The 13,639-nt window shown below is 39.2% G+C and overlaps 1 protein-coding gene across 4 annotated transcripts in view; it reads left to right on the top strand.

Moving 5' to 3' along the window:
• TNS1 (tensin 1) overlaps positions 1-13,639 on the top strand; it is a 403,399-nt gene that overhangs the window by 315,682 nt on the left and 74,078 nt on the right. For all 4 annotated transcript variants that reach the window (XM_053698119.1, XM_053698118.1, XM_053698117.1 and 1 more), the window contains one exon: positions 5,547-5,746. In XM_053698119.1, coding sequence (XP_053554094.1) covers positions 5,547-5,746 — 200 coding nt within the window. The remainder of the gene's footprint in view (positions 1-5,546; positions 5,747-13,639) is intronic.

The following is a 13,639-nucleotide window of genomic DNA, read 5'->3' as shown; positions in this document are numbered from 1 at the left end:
TAATGCAGGTGTCAGCGATAGCGGGGGTGGCATATTAGGGGTTAATAAGTGTAAGGTTAGGGGTGTTTAGACTCGGGGTACATGTTAGGGTGTTAGGTGCAGACTTAGAGAGTGTTTCCCCATAGGAAACAATGGGGCTGCGTTAGGAGCTGAACGCTGCTTTTTTGCAGGTGTTAGGTTTTTTTTCATCCCAAACTGCCCCATTGTTTCCTATGGGGGAATCGCGCACGAGCACGTTTTTCCAGCTAGCCGCTACCGTAAGCAATGCTGGTATTGATAGTTGAAGTGGCAGTAAATATGCCTGTACGCTCCCTTTTTTGGAGCCTAACGCAGCCCTTCAGAGAGATCTCAATACCAGCATTGTTTAGAAGCAGCGCTAGAAAAAAAAGACGAGTAGCTAAAGCACCCCTTTGGCGGCAAAACTCTAAATCTAGGTGTAGGTGTTTAAACCCCAGAAAAGGGCTAAATTCAAATGTAAAGTCCAGCGGAGGAGCCTTAAGCATTGCAGCTCTCAAGCAGGAGACTGGGGGTGATTGGCAGGTAGGTGCAACAGCCGTTCTCATTGGTTCATGGGCTGTTTTCTGTTTGACTGCTACAATACTTGTGGCTTCTTGGCTATGTCTATATATTTAACACCCTTGTGGGCGTTAACCACATTGCTGGTTGATCGTAATCTTTTGTCTAGGGCCATTTCTGCTCTTTTTCTAGCCGAGAAGGCCGCTTTTAGTTTAGACACTATCACAATATTACATTGATAGCTATTTCCTGCAGACACCAACTGCAAGAAATGACATGGAGTAATCTTCCTCTTAATGTCTGTTTCTAAGTCACACACGCATTGTCGTGATTGTCAATATTAGTGTCTTCATAACATGGGCTTTAAAACAGGATTGCACAATGGAACCTATTGCATCTAACTCCATCCTCACCATTGTTAAACCATCTGAATGCCATTTGTATGTTGGCATGATGGTCATGCTAGACATGTTTGCTCAATAACTTAATTGTCACTTTTAATATTGTAAAAGTATTATTTACATTATATGATTTAAGAGCACTGTTTTCCGGTTTGGCATAATCACATCTGAAAACAAGAAGAAGACAAGAGGTTTCTATTAGAAGGACTAATGGCATCTTGTACTGGACTTTAACAGTACTGAAACTGGAAAATGCAAATAGTTCCATTACAATATTGTATCTGAAAACAAGCTGTTCAAATGAGATTGCGCCTTTGTGAATGTATCTTTAAAAGGAAACATACCCAGGTGAATGGACACCTTCATGAGTGCAAAGTCCAAACATGTTCACAACAAAACTCCAACTGTGTTCACAACAAAAGTCCAACCATGTTCACAACAAAAGTCCAAACATGTTCACAACAGAGCTTTTACAGTGCAATAATGTAGGCGCAAGCTTTGTAAAGTGCACAAATCATGCACACTATTGCGTGAGTTTGTCACTACAAAATGATGGGAGCAGAAGATAAAACTCCAAAACAGCTCAGTTTAAGGATGGAAATGGTACAGCAGTTAAAGGGTTTTTCCAACTCATAGTTTTATTTAAAGGTAATTTGTTGATGCTCGGTTATGAACCGACATCTCCATAATGCGAAGATGAATGTATTTGTGATGCTGCTGTCACAAAAAGGTTTCCATTTCACCCTTGGCTTGGGAACAATGGTCTTTATTTTGGTGCTTAAGACATTAGACTTTGAGTGCAAAGAATTTGACGTCTCCATAACTATGTATCGTGTTCAAACAGAGAGCAAATTGCCCTAGTGAGACTGGTCTGAGCTTGTTACAGCTGATAAAAGATACTCTGAACAGAATATAGTTTTTCTTCGACATGGATGGATGGATGGATGCAGCAGAGGACATATGCACACGCACACACATATATATATGTAATTGTAGACTTGCAGTCTTTTATATAGTAAAATAAATGTCACATGTTAAATTGCAAGGCCACGTGCAAATTAAAACCTGTTACTGGCTGCTTTTCATCTGCAATATGCCAAATTATTTCTAATCAGTTAGTGGCTTGTGTGTACAGAGTAGCTGTAATTCTATAGTCAGTTTCAGTAGATTCACAGGCAGGTCATTTATAATGTTCAGAAAAACAATTATCTTTCATGCTAGCTATTATTATTTCTCCATATCTTCTTTCTCTTGTTCTTCCTACTTTGTTTCTTGTAATTTTCTCTTTTAAGTGATGATGAAGTTCCTAATATATTGGTGGCGCCAGATCAATATTTTAGAAGTCTTAAAGGGACATGAAACCCATAATGTTTCTTTCATGATTTAGATAGAGTATATCATTTTACACAACATTCCAATGTACCACTATTGTCCAATTTGTTTCATTTTCTTGGTTTCCTTTGTTGAAGGAGCAGCAATGCACTACTGGGAGCCAGCTGAACACATTGGATGAGCCAGTGGCAAGAGGCATATCTGCAGCCACCAATTATCAGCTATATCTTAGTCTACTTAGGTATGATTTTCACCAAAGGATACCAAAGCAAATAAGATAATATCAGTAATTTTGGAAGTAGTTGAAAAATGCATGCTCTAGCTGAAAGAAAAATCTTGGGTATTATGTCACTTTAAGGACAATATATAAATGTAAAGCTATTAAACATACAAATAATATATTTTCTAAAAGTGTTCAATGGCACAGGATCAGCTTCAGGTAAGGTTGCAGGGTACCCTCTATCTAGCAAGGACTCTTTTGAGTTGTGGCCACCTTGTTTGCCCATCCCTCAGAAGCACACATTGTTAGTTCTGCTTATTTCCTGGGGGCCACAAAAAATATTGCAAAGGGCCACATGAGCTGCCAGTTTGTCTTCCTTTTCTGTTCTTATTCATCAGGTTGCTTCCTTACCTTGATCATTCGCATATTCTAGTAGACTGTTTCTGTCAAGAGAAGTTGCACTTCTAGTTGTCATTTGGCTATGTGCAGGCTAGATAAAAACATTGTTTCAGACTTTGCACTAATCTAATTAAATATAAGACATTCTCTACAAGTTCTCATTTCTGCTCTTATTGAATGCACAATAAAAATGGCAGCATACTTTGTCCCCATTCTCCCCTCTTTCTCTCTATCTTATCGTGTTCATCTCTTGTTCTCATTTCTCTGCCAACACCTCCCTTCCTTTTCCCGGAGCAGGAACAGGGCCCCAGAGTGTCTGTGGCATTACAGAATACTCCTCCACAATGCTTGCATGCTGAGGGGTGACATTCTCCTTTCTTCATTCTTTCGCTTTTCAAATGCCACATTATGTTTCAGAGATTTCCCAGTCCAAGCACATCTCCCATTAAATGTGCAACTGAATAAAGGATGTGTCCTGTGATCTATACAACCGTTACTTCCGACATTTCTTTTTAAATAAAAGAATGCTATAGCTATATGAGCTTTAAGATTTTCACTTATTTTAGTAGCTCATATTATAAAAATCAACAGGTTAGCATTACATATTGTTAATACTAGAGAAATATATTCCAGATTCCCTCCCAATGATTATTATGACAGTGGTGTTTTGTTGAAGGGACTGTCTGCTGAGTTTATTCAAATGTTTTACTTTTTTTCAGTGGGCAACAGTGCCACTTCTGTAAGAGGTTCTATGTTGCCTTTAACTTGTAATAGAAAGAATATATTGGTTGTCACTAGAAGTATGAATGTTAGTCCCATCATTAGATATTTTTTTCTTTTCTGAGAGCAGTGCAGTAACTAATGGGTAGTTACAGGGACATAGGTCACACTATATTAATGGCCCTACCTGGCCACAAGATTATTCTTTTTTAAAAACTTTATCCGCCTACGCTAGAAAAATGCCTCTTTCTGTTTTAGATATACTCTAGTTGTGTCATTTATGTATCATACAGACAAGCTAAATGTCATTTATGCACCATATACATGCTTGAGTGATATTCAGAGATATAAATTATAGGTATAAATCAATGAGCTTCTCTAAAAGCTGTGGTATCAGTGCCAGGGAGCATGGTCCCAACCTCTACTAAAAAATAACATTATTAAGCTGGAGATACTGTATATAGCCCTATTTTTTTTTTTAAATAAGCTTCTATTACTCTTAAACATTGCATTGTTAATATTTATTAGAATAGCCTTTAAACAGGTGGGTAATAACAATCATGAATCCTATGAAGACACATATATTGCTTTTCATACTAAACTCCATAGTTTTCTGTGTTGCTATTATTATTACATAGAAACACAGAGATTTTGAGACCGAGCTAAGTCAAACTTAGGTAACGTGATTATTTGTTATTAATTTGACTATTCAGGGATGCAAATAACCTAGATTAATTTATCTCTATATTTTCTTACCTGAGACCCTTCTCAATTTTATCTCAGTTCCTCATTTTTATTTAAGATGATGTTTGTAGTTTTCGTTTTATAATTTGTACCCTGATATTATGCACCTATGGTCATAACACTGCAGAATATGCTGGTTCTTTACACATAAATTATGATAATAACTTATTTTAATTGGATTAAGTGACATCTTAAAACAGCTATTCTTATGCTTTCTTTCCCCCCAACAAATAAAAAGTAGTACAAGTAAATAAATACAAATAAACAAGTGTTTTTTAATTAGCACCATATTTATAGTTGGCTGATGTCTATACAAATCTAATAATTCCTAAAATTACATGCTCTTATTTGTTATATAGGGAATAGAGAAGGAAACAATAGCAAAATTGTACCTCATTCTTTGGATGTTGTTTTAATTCCAGTGGAATGCAGCCACACCTATTCATAGTATCTGGGAAAATGTAGAGAGCTCAGGCAATGGTTGTGGGTATTTTTGGGGTAAAAAAGTATTGAGTCATTTAAATTTGAAAAAATCCTCAGCAAAACTATGTGGTATACTGTCTGAAGACACCACTTCTTACCTTCATTTGTTCCCTCCTAAAGAAAGACACGTGCCGTGACTAAAAGACTGGTTTCCATACCTCATCTTTGATACATCATGACACCTATCTCATGGACTTCTTTCCATTGCCAAACTTTTTTTTTTTCTTTTTCTATTAAATCGCTGTCTACTATTTTAGCATGATGAAATGATCTTTTTTTGTATGTCCTGAAGCAAAATGTATAACTGTATTTGCTCATTACAAGGTAATATATTTCCTTGTTTATTCAGTCGACTTTTAAGCAACCAAAAGCTGTTTTTTATTTTGTATTACCAAGAGGCAATAAAAGGAAATTGGTACATTCCTAAAATTGGTTTATTTTATTTGCGTGTCTCTGGTATGTATAAGGTGGAAATATGTTGGGCACATCATCTGATGGCATGAAATGCATTCCCTGAAGGCCACAAAAACAGCCTTTCAGTAAGTATAGTAGCATGTACACAGGCACTAAAAACTCATAAGGACAATTATTTTACCTTGACCTGTCAATGGGACAATACAAAGAGCAAAAGGACATGGACTTGTTTTATTTTAGAAATTGTTTTTGAATGTAACATTAAGAAGCAATAACTCTTATTCTTGATTCACAGATTTGTGTCTTTTTTTTTATAGGGGTTCAGTCTCGTGATAAGACTCCAGATGAGATAGGGTCATTAACACGAAGGCGCACTACCAGTGAAGGCCAATATGAAGATGGCACTACAGGGCCTGTATCCAGGGGCAGTCCTACCAAGGCTCTTTCACCCGTTCGATGTGTCTCACCAGAAGTTTTTAACTCTATTTCAGCTAATCCTGGAGGAAGACCAAAAGAGGTAACACGATTGCTCCTTTTTCTAGGTTTTACTTATATTTCTTTCCTAAGATATGGTGAGTCCACGGAATCATCAATTACTAGTGGGAATATCACTCCTGGCCAGCAGGGGGAGGCAAAGAGCACTACAGCAAAGCTGCTATATGTCACTTCCCTTACCCATAACCTCCAGTCATTCTCTTTGCCTGCGGTGCAAGGAGGAGGTGAAGTTTTGGTGTCTGATCTACAATCAAGATTTTTTTATTTTAAAGCAGAGTAGGTTTGCTCTGATCTTTCTAAAGGGTCTCGCCTTAGCCCATGTTGGTCTCTTCAGTAGGGCAGTGGTGGAATTCTGTTTACATTTACTGTTTGCAAGATGACTGCCTTATGATGTAAAGTTAAACATGCAATCCAATTTACAGTTTAGTAGAATCCAGCAGAGTAGCTTAACTAAGACAAATTCCACAGCAGAGATTTATGAATCCTTCAAGCTTTATTGTTGCAAAACAAGAATTCTGAGGTTCCAGAAGTGGTAATTGCCAGGTAAAAAGAATTTGCCTCTACAAAGCTATTATCAGAGAGTTCCAGCAAACTTACACATTGAAAGTGAAACTAATTTACACACACAAGTGAAACAAAAATGGAGGCAGGAAGTGACCTCAAAAAGGTCAGAGGTAGCAAATAGAATATACATTAAATTGAATACAATAATAAAACATAACACTAGAGGGAGCACAAGAACTAAAATAGCATTTAAAGATGTACATATGAATATATGGACAGAACAGGTGGCTTTTAAGCAATTGGGAACTTGTGGGGTACAATCCTCACTGCGTTTTCCCAAAACATTTTGCTGCCCTAATTAGATAGCCTGAGTAGGTTTACTCAGTCTTTCTGTATTTCCACAGGTCCATGTGAGGGAAGGCATCCTCTCAAACCAGGTGAGCTGTCCTAATGCCGGACAGATGAATATTAAGGTAAGTGCCAATTTTATTTTTCTATGTAGCAGCTGAAACGCTGCAGGGGACGTTTTTTATTATTCCTGTCAGGGTGCAGGTTTTTATGGCAGTTTTTGCAGGCACTGTTAGTGTGAGGAGTTATTTATTTTATTGATAGCTCAGTTAGGATTCGTTTTTAGTAATGGATTATGTACTTTTTTTGGGGGGGGGTATTGTTTGTTTTTAAAGGATCAGTCAACACAGTAGATTTGCATAAACAACAAATGCAAGATAACAAGACAATGCAATAGCACTTAGTCTGAACTTCAAAATTAGTAGCAGATTTTTTTTCAGACAATTTTTAAAGTTATGTCTTTTTCCACTCCCCCTGTACCATGTGACAGCCATCAGCCAATCACAAATACATACAAGTACCATGTGACAACAATCAGCCATTCACAAATGCATACACCCTTATTCTTGCACATGCTCAGTAGGGGCTGGTGACTCAAAAAGTTTAAATATAAAAAGACTGTTCACATTTTGTTAATGGAAGAAAATTGGAAAGTTGTTTAAATTTGCTGCTCTATCTGAATAATGAAAGTTTAATTTTGATTGAGTGTCCCTTTAAGCCTGTTTTCAAGAAAGTTGTTTAAAAAAGATGGCTTTTTTATTTGCTGTAAGACTGCCCCTTTTTAGTTTTTTTGGCGTTTTTTCACTTCCTGTAAGAGTGAGGTGCACATATTTCTGATGCTCTGCTGTTTAAAAGGCTTCTTGCCGTTTTTGCTTCGCTAGAAATCCGGATTGTAAACAGGATTGTTTTTTTTCTCAGTTTGCTGCAGGTTGCAGGACAGGTAGGGCACCTCAGTAATTTTGCTGAGTTGTAGAGTGTTGCCTGGGGGTATGTTTTCTTGATTTGGTAAATATGTTTTCTTGATTTGGTAAATTTAAAAGGAAACATTTATTTAAGAACATTTTTTTTTGGTTCTGTATTTTATCCTTTTTTTAAAAAAAAAGGTTAGATTTTGTATTTGCTTCTTTTTTTTGTATTATGATCAGGAGGCTGTGCAGGCTGTTTCCTGTAGCTTATGTTTTGATGCCCAGGTGGAACCCCCAGTACCTTTTTGTTCTTCATGTACTTAAAGGGCTTACAGAAATAGATTTTTTGATTCTGAGCCATCATTAGCTAAGGCGATGCTGTTCAGGAGCCTCCTGTTTCAGATGTGCCATAGCTTTCTCCTCAAGCGTCCCAATCCTATTCATCTGCACATGCAGTGCCCTGCGTTTCCTCTCATGCTTGACTGGAGTTACTTTGCAAGATATTGCTGCCCAGGTATCTTCTGCGGTATCTGAGGCGCTGTCTGCTTTTCCCATGCTGCAGGGAAAATGCATAATACATTTTAAAGAAACAGTAAGTAAGGTTTCTGATCCTAAGGTGGCTAATCAATGTCTTTCCTCTCAGAAGTTTGATTTTTGTGCATCTGAGGGTGAAATTTCGGACTCAGGCAGAATCCCTTTTACTGATGCTGAAGTTGTGTCCTTCAGATTTAGGCTGGAACACCTCCGCTTTTTACTTAAGGAGGCTTTGACTAACTTGGATGACTCTGATACTACTATTGTTGTTAACCCTAAGAAATCTAGTAAGCTGAACAAGTATTTTGATGTTCCCTCTGCGGTGGAGGTTTTTCCTAACCCAGACCGTGCTTCTGAGATTATTGCACGGGAGTGGGAGAGACCAGGTATTCCTTTTTCTCCATCTCCTTTTTTTTAAGAAAATGTTTTCTATAGCTGACTCTATTAAGAAGTTGTGGCAAACGGTTCCTAGGGTGGAAGGAGCTATTTCCACTTTGGCTAAGAGGACCACTATTCCCATAGAGGATAGTTGTTCTTTTAAGGATCCAATGAATAAGAAATTGGAGGCATTATTAAAGAAAATGTATGTTCACCAAGGTCTTCATTGGCAGCCTGCGGTGTGTATTGCTACTGTTACCAGTTCTGCAGCTTTTTGGTTTACATGGTAAATATGTTCAAATATGTATAAATCATTGTAAAAAATTCATCACAATTCATTTCAAATATGTTTGAATTATTAGTTGATCAATACCTAGAACTACTTAAGTTAACTGTCGCCCTATCCTCTTTATAGAGGTTAGATCTAGCTCATTTGTATTAATATTTTTTTTTTCATCTAATCTATTAGGATCTAGTATGCAGATCTAGTGGAAATGTCGTCTCTACCTCCGTGGAGACTCCCTCTGAGGAAGGACCTTCTACTTCAGGGTCCTTTTCTTCATCCAAATCTTGTTTCTCTGAAGCTGACTGCTTGGAGATTGAACACTTGATTTTATCTAAGCGTGGGTTTTTAGAGTCGATCATTGAGACCATGATTCAGGCTCGTAAGCCTGTGACAAGAAAGATTTCTGTGTTGTCTATTTTGTTGCATAAGCGTTTGGCAGATGCACCAGATGTGCAATCTTTGTTTCAGGCTTTGGTTGGGATTAGGCCTGTGTTTAAACCCGTTACTCCTCCCTGGAGTCTTAACCTTGTTATTAGAGTTTTACAGCGGACTCTGTTTGAACCTATGCATTCCTTAAATATCAAAATGTTATCTTGGACGGTTTTGTTTCTTGTTGCTATTTCTTCTGCTTGGAGAGTTTCAGAACTCTTGGCTCTGCAGTTTGATTCTTCTTATCTTATTTTTCATTCTGATAAGGTGGTTTTTCGTACTAAATTTGGTTTCCTACCTAAGTTTGTTTAAAACAAGAATATTAATCAAGAGATTGTGGTTCCTTCTTTGGGTCCTAATCCTTCTTCTCCTAAGGAGTGTTAATAGCACAACCTACATGTTGTGTGTGCTTTGAAGTTCTATCTTCAGGTGACTAAAGACTTTCGTCAGTCTTCTGCATTGTTTGTTTGTTTTTCTGGGAAGCGCAAGGGTCAGAAAGCTACGGCTACTTCTCTTACTTTTTGGCTAAGGAGTATTATTCATTTGGTCTATGAGACTGCTGGACAGCGACCTCCTGAGAGAATCACTGCTCATTCTATGAGGGCTGTTTCTTCTTTCTGGGCATTCAAAAATGAAGCTTCTGTGGAACAGTTTTGCAAGGCTGCAACTTGGTCCTCTTTGCATACTTTTTCAAAGTTTTATAAATTTGATACTTTTGCCTCAGCTGGGGCTTCTTTTGGGAGAAGTGTTCTTCAAGCGGTAGTGCCTTCTGTTTAGGTCTACCTGTCTTGTCCCTCCCTTATCATCTGTGTCCTCTAGCTTGGGTATTGATTCCCACTAGTAATTGATGATTCCGTGGACTCACCATATCTTAGGAAAGAAAACATAATTTCTCCTGTTAAGTGTGGTCAGTCCACGGGTCATCATTACTTCTGGGATATTAACTCCTCCCCAACAGGAAGTGCAAGAGGATCACCCAGCAGAGCTGCTATATAGCTCCTCCCCTCTACGTCACACCCAGTCATTCTCTTGCACCCAACTAATAGATAGGATGTGTGAGAGGACTGTGGTGATTATACTTAGTTTTATACCTTCAATCAAAAGTTTGTTATTTTATAACAGCACCGGAGTGTGTTGTTCCTTCTCTGGTAGAATTTGAAGAAGAATCTACCTGAGTTTTTGTATGATTTTAGCCGGCGTAGTTAAGATCATATTGCTGTTCTCGGCCATCTGAGGAGTGAGGTAAACTTCAGATCAGGGGACAGCGGGCAGGTTAACCTGCAAAGAGGTATGTAGCAGCATATTATTTTCTGACAATGGAATTGACTGAGAAAATTCTGCCATACCGATATAATGTAAGCTCAGCCTTAAATGCAGTAGTAGCAACTGGTATCAGGCTGTCATGTATGTATATTTACACTTCAGTATTCTGGGGAATGGCACTTCACTGGGATAATACTGTATGCATAAGACTTTAGCCTAATTTGCAGTGACTAGCAACAGGCTTTCTAATGACATTTCATTTATTTGATGTTAAACGTTTTTGCTGGCATGTTAAATCATTTAATTATCTGAGGTACTGGGTGAAAAATTGTTTTGGGCACTGTTTTTGGCAGTCGTTTTATTTAATTTAAGACAGTTTACTGATCTCCCTCACTGTTGTGTGTGAGGGGGAGGGGCCTATTTTGGCGCTTTTGCTACGCATCAGAAAATTCAGTCAGAAGTCTCTTGTCTTCCCTGCATGATCCGGTTCGTCTCTACAGAGCTCAGGGGTCTTCAAAAGTCTATTTGAGGGAAGTAATCACTCACAGCAGAGCTGTGAGATTGTGACTGACTGTGATAAAAAACGTTTATTTTCTGTACATTTTTTCTGCTATTCAGGGTTAGTTATCCATTGCTAATGGGGGCAATCCTTTGCTAAAATTGTGTTTTTACCGGAAAGAATTTGATGTTATAGTTTCTCAAGTTTCTCAAGTTTATTATTTCTCAACTGTCATAACTTTTTTTCTGTGCTTCTTAAAGGCACAGTACGTTTTCATATTATTTGTAAATTGCTTTGAAAAGTATTTCCAAGTTGCTAGTTTAATTGCTAGTGTGTTAAACATGTCTGACTCAGAGGAATATCTCTGTGCTATATGTGCTAAAGCCAAAGTGGAGCCCAATAGAAATTTATGTACTAATTGCATTGATGCTACTTTAAATAAAAGTCAATCTGTACAAATTGAACATCATTCACCAAACAACGAGGGGAGAGTTATGCCGACTAACTCGCCTCACGTGTCAGTACCTGCATCTCCCGCTCGGGAGGTGCGTGATATTGTAGCGCCGAGTACATCAGGGCGGCCATTACAAATCACATTACAGGATATGGCTAATGTTATGACTGAAGTTTTGGCTAAATTACCAGAACTTAGAGGTAAGCGTGATCACTCTGGGGTGAGAACAGAGTGCGCTGTTGATAATAGGGCCATGTCTGATACTGCGTCACAGTATGCTGAACATGAGGACGGAGAGCTTCAATCTGCAGGTGACGGTTCTGATCCCAATAGAATGGATTCAGACATTTCTAATTTTAAGTTTAAACTCGAAAACCTCCATGTACTGTTAGGGGAGGTATTAGCAGCTCTGAATGATTGTAACACCGTTGCAATCCCAGAGAAATTATGTAGGCTGGATAGATACTATGCGGTACCGGCGAGTACTGACGTATTTCCTATACCTAAGAGGCTTACAGAGATAATTACTAAGGAGTGGGATAGGCCCGGTGTACCCTTTTCCCCCCCTCCTGTGTTTAGAAAAATGTTTCCAATAGACGCCACCACACGGGACTTATGGCAGACGGTCCCTAAGGTGGAGGGAGCGGTTTCTACTCTGGCTAAGCGTACCACTATCCCGGTGGAGGATAGCTGTGCCTTTTCAGATCCAATGGATAAAAAATTAGAGGGTTACCTTAAGAAAATGTTTGTTCAACAAGGTTTTATATTGCAACCCCTTGCATGTATTGCGTCTGTCACGGCCGCGGCCGCTTTTTGGTCCGAGTCCCTGGAAGAGACTCTTGACTCAATAACTATAGATGAGATTTCAAACAAGCTTAAGACACTTAAGCTAGCTAATTCATTTATTTCGGATGCCGTAGTACATTTAACTAAACTTACGGCTAAGAATTCCGGATTCGCCATTCAGGCACGCAGAGCACTGTGGCTAAAATCCTGGTCAGCTGACGTTACTTCTAAATCTAAATTACTTAACATACCTTTCAAAGGGCAGACCTTATTCGGGCCCGGGTTGAAAGAAATTATCGCTGACATTACAGGAGGTAAAGGCCATGCCCTGCCTCAAGACAGAGCCAAACCTAAGGCTAGACAGTCTAATTTTCGTTCCTTTCGTAATTTCAAGGCAGGAGCAGCATCAACTTCCTCTGCACCAAAACAGGAAGGAGCTGTTGCTCGCTACAGACAAGGCTGGAGACCTAACCAGTCCTGGAACAAGGGCAAGCAGGCCAGGAAACCTGCTGCTGCCCCTAAGACAGCATGAATTGAGGGCCCCCGATCCGGGAACGGATCTAGTGGGGGGCAGACTTTCCCTCTTCGCCCAGGCTTGGGCAAGAGATGTCCAGGATCCCTGGGCGTTAGAGATCATATCTCAGGGATATCTTCTGGACTTCAAATCCTCTCCCCCAAAAGGGAGATTTCATCTGTCAAGGTTGTCAACAAACCAAATAAAGAAAGAGGCGTTTCTACGCTGTGTACAAGATCTTTTACTAATGGGAGTGATCCATCCGGTTCCGCGGTCGGAACACGGACAGGGGTTTTACTCAAATCTGTTTGTGGTTCCCAAAAAAGAGGGAACCTTCAGGCCAATCTTGGATTTAAAGATCCTAAACAAATTCCTAAGAGTTCCATCGTTCAAAATGGAAACTATTCAGACAATCCTACCCATGATCCAAAAGGGTCAGTACATGACCACAGTGGATTTAAAGGATGCTTACCTTCACATACCGATTCACAAGGATCATTACCGGTATCTAAGGTTTGCCTTCCTAGACAGGCATTACCAGTTCGTAGCTCTTCCATTCGGATTGGCTACGGCTCCAAGAATTTTCACAAAGGTTCTGGGTGCTCTTCTGGCGGTACTAAGACCGTGAGGAATTTCGGTAGCTCCGTACCTAGACGACATTCTGATACAAGCTTCAAGCTTTCAAACTGCCAAGTCTCATACAGAGTTAGTACTGGCATTTCTAAGGTCGCATGGATGGAAGGTGAACGAAAAGAAGAGTTCTCTCTTTCCACTCACAAGAGTTCCCTTCTTGGGGACTCTTATAGATTCTGTAGAAATGAAGATCTACCTGACAGAAGACAGGTTAACAAAGCTTCAAAATGCATGCCGTGTCCTTCATTCCATTCAACACCCGTCAGTGGCTCAATGCATGGAGGTGATCGGCTTAATGGTAGCGGCAATGGACATAGTACCCTTTGCACGCCTACATCTCAGACCGCTGCAATTGTGCATGCTAAGTCAGTGGAATGGGGAT

Source organism: Bombina bombina, chromosome 1 (genome assembly GCF_027579735.1).
Source record: "Bombina bombina isolate aBomBom1 chromosome 1, aBomBom1.pri, whole genome shotgun sequence".
NCBI classification, from domain to species: Eukaryota; Metazoa; Chordata; class Amphibia; order Anura; family Bombinatoridae; genus Bombina; species Bombina bombina.
The sequence above is the reverse complement of the archived record's forward strand: the minus strand, read 5'-3'. Positions and strand labels throughout refer to the sequence as shown.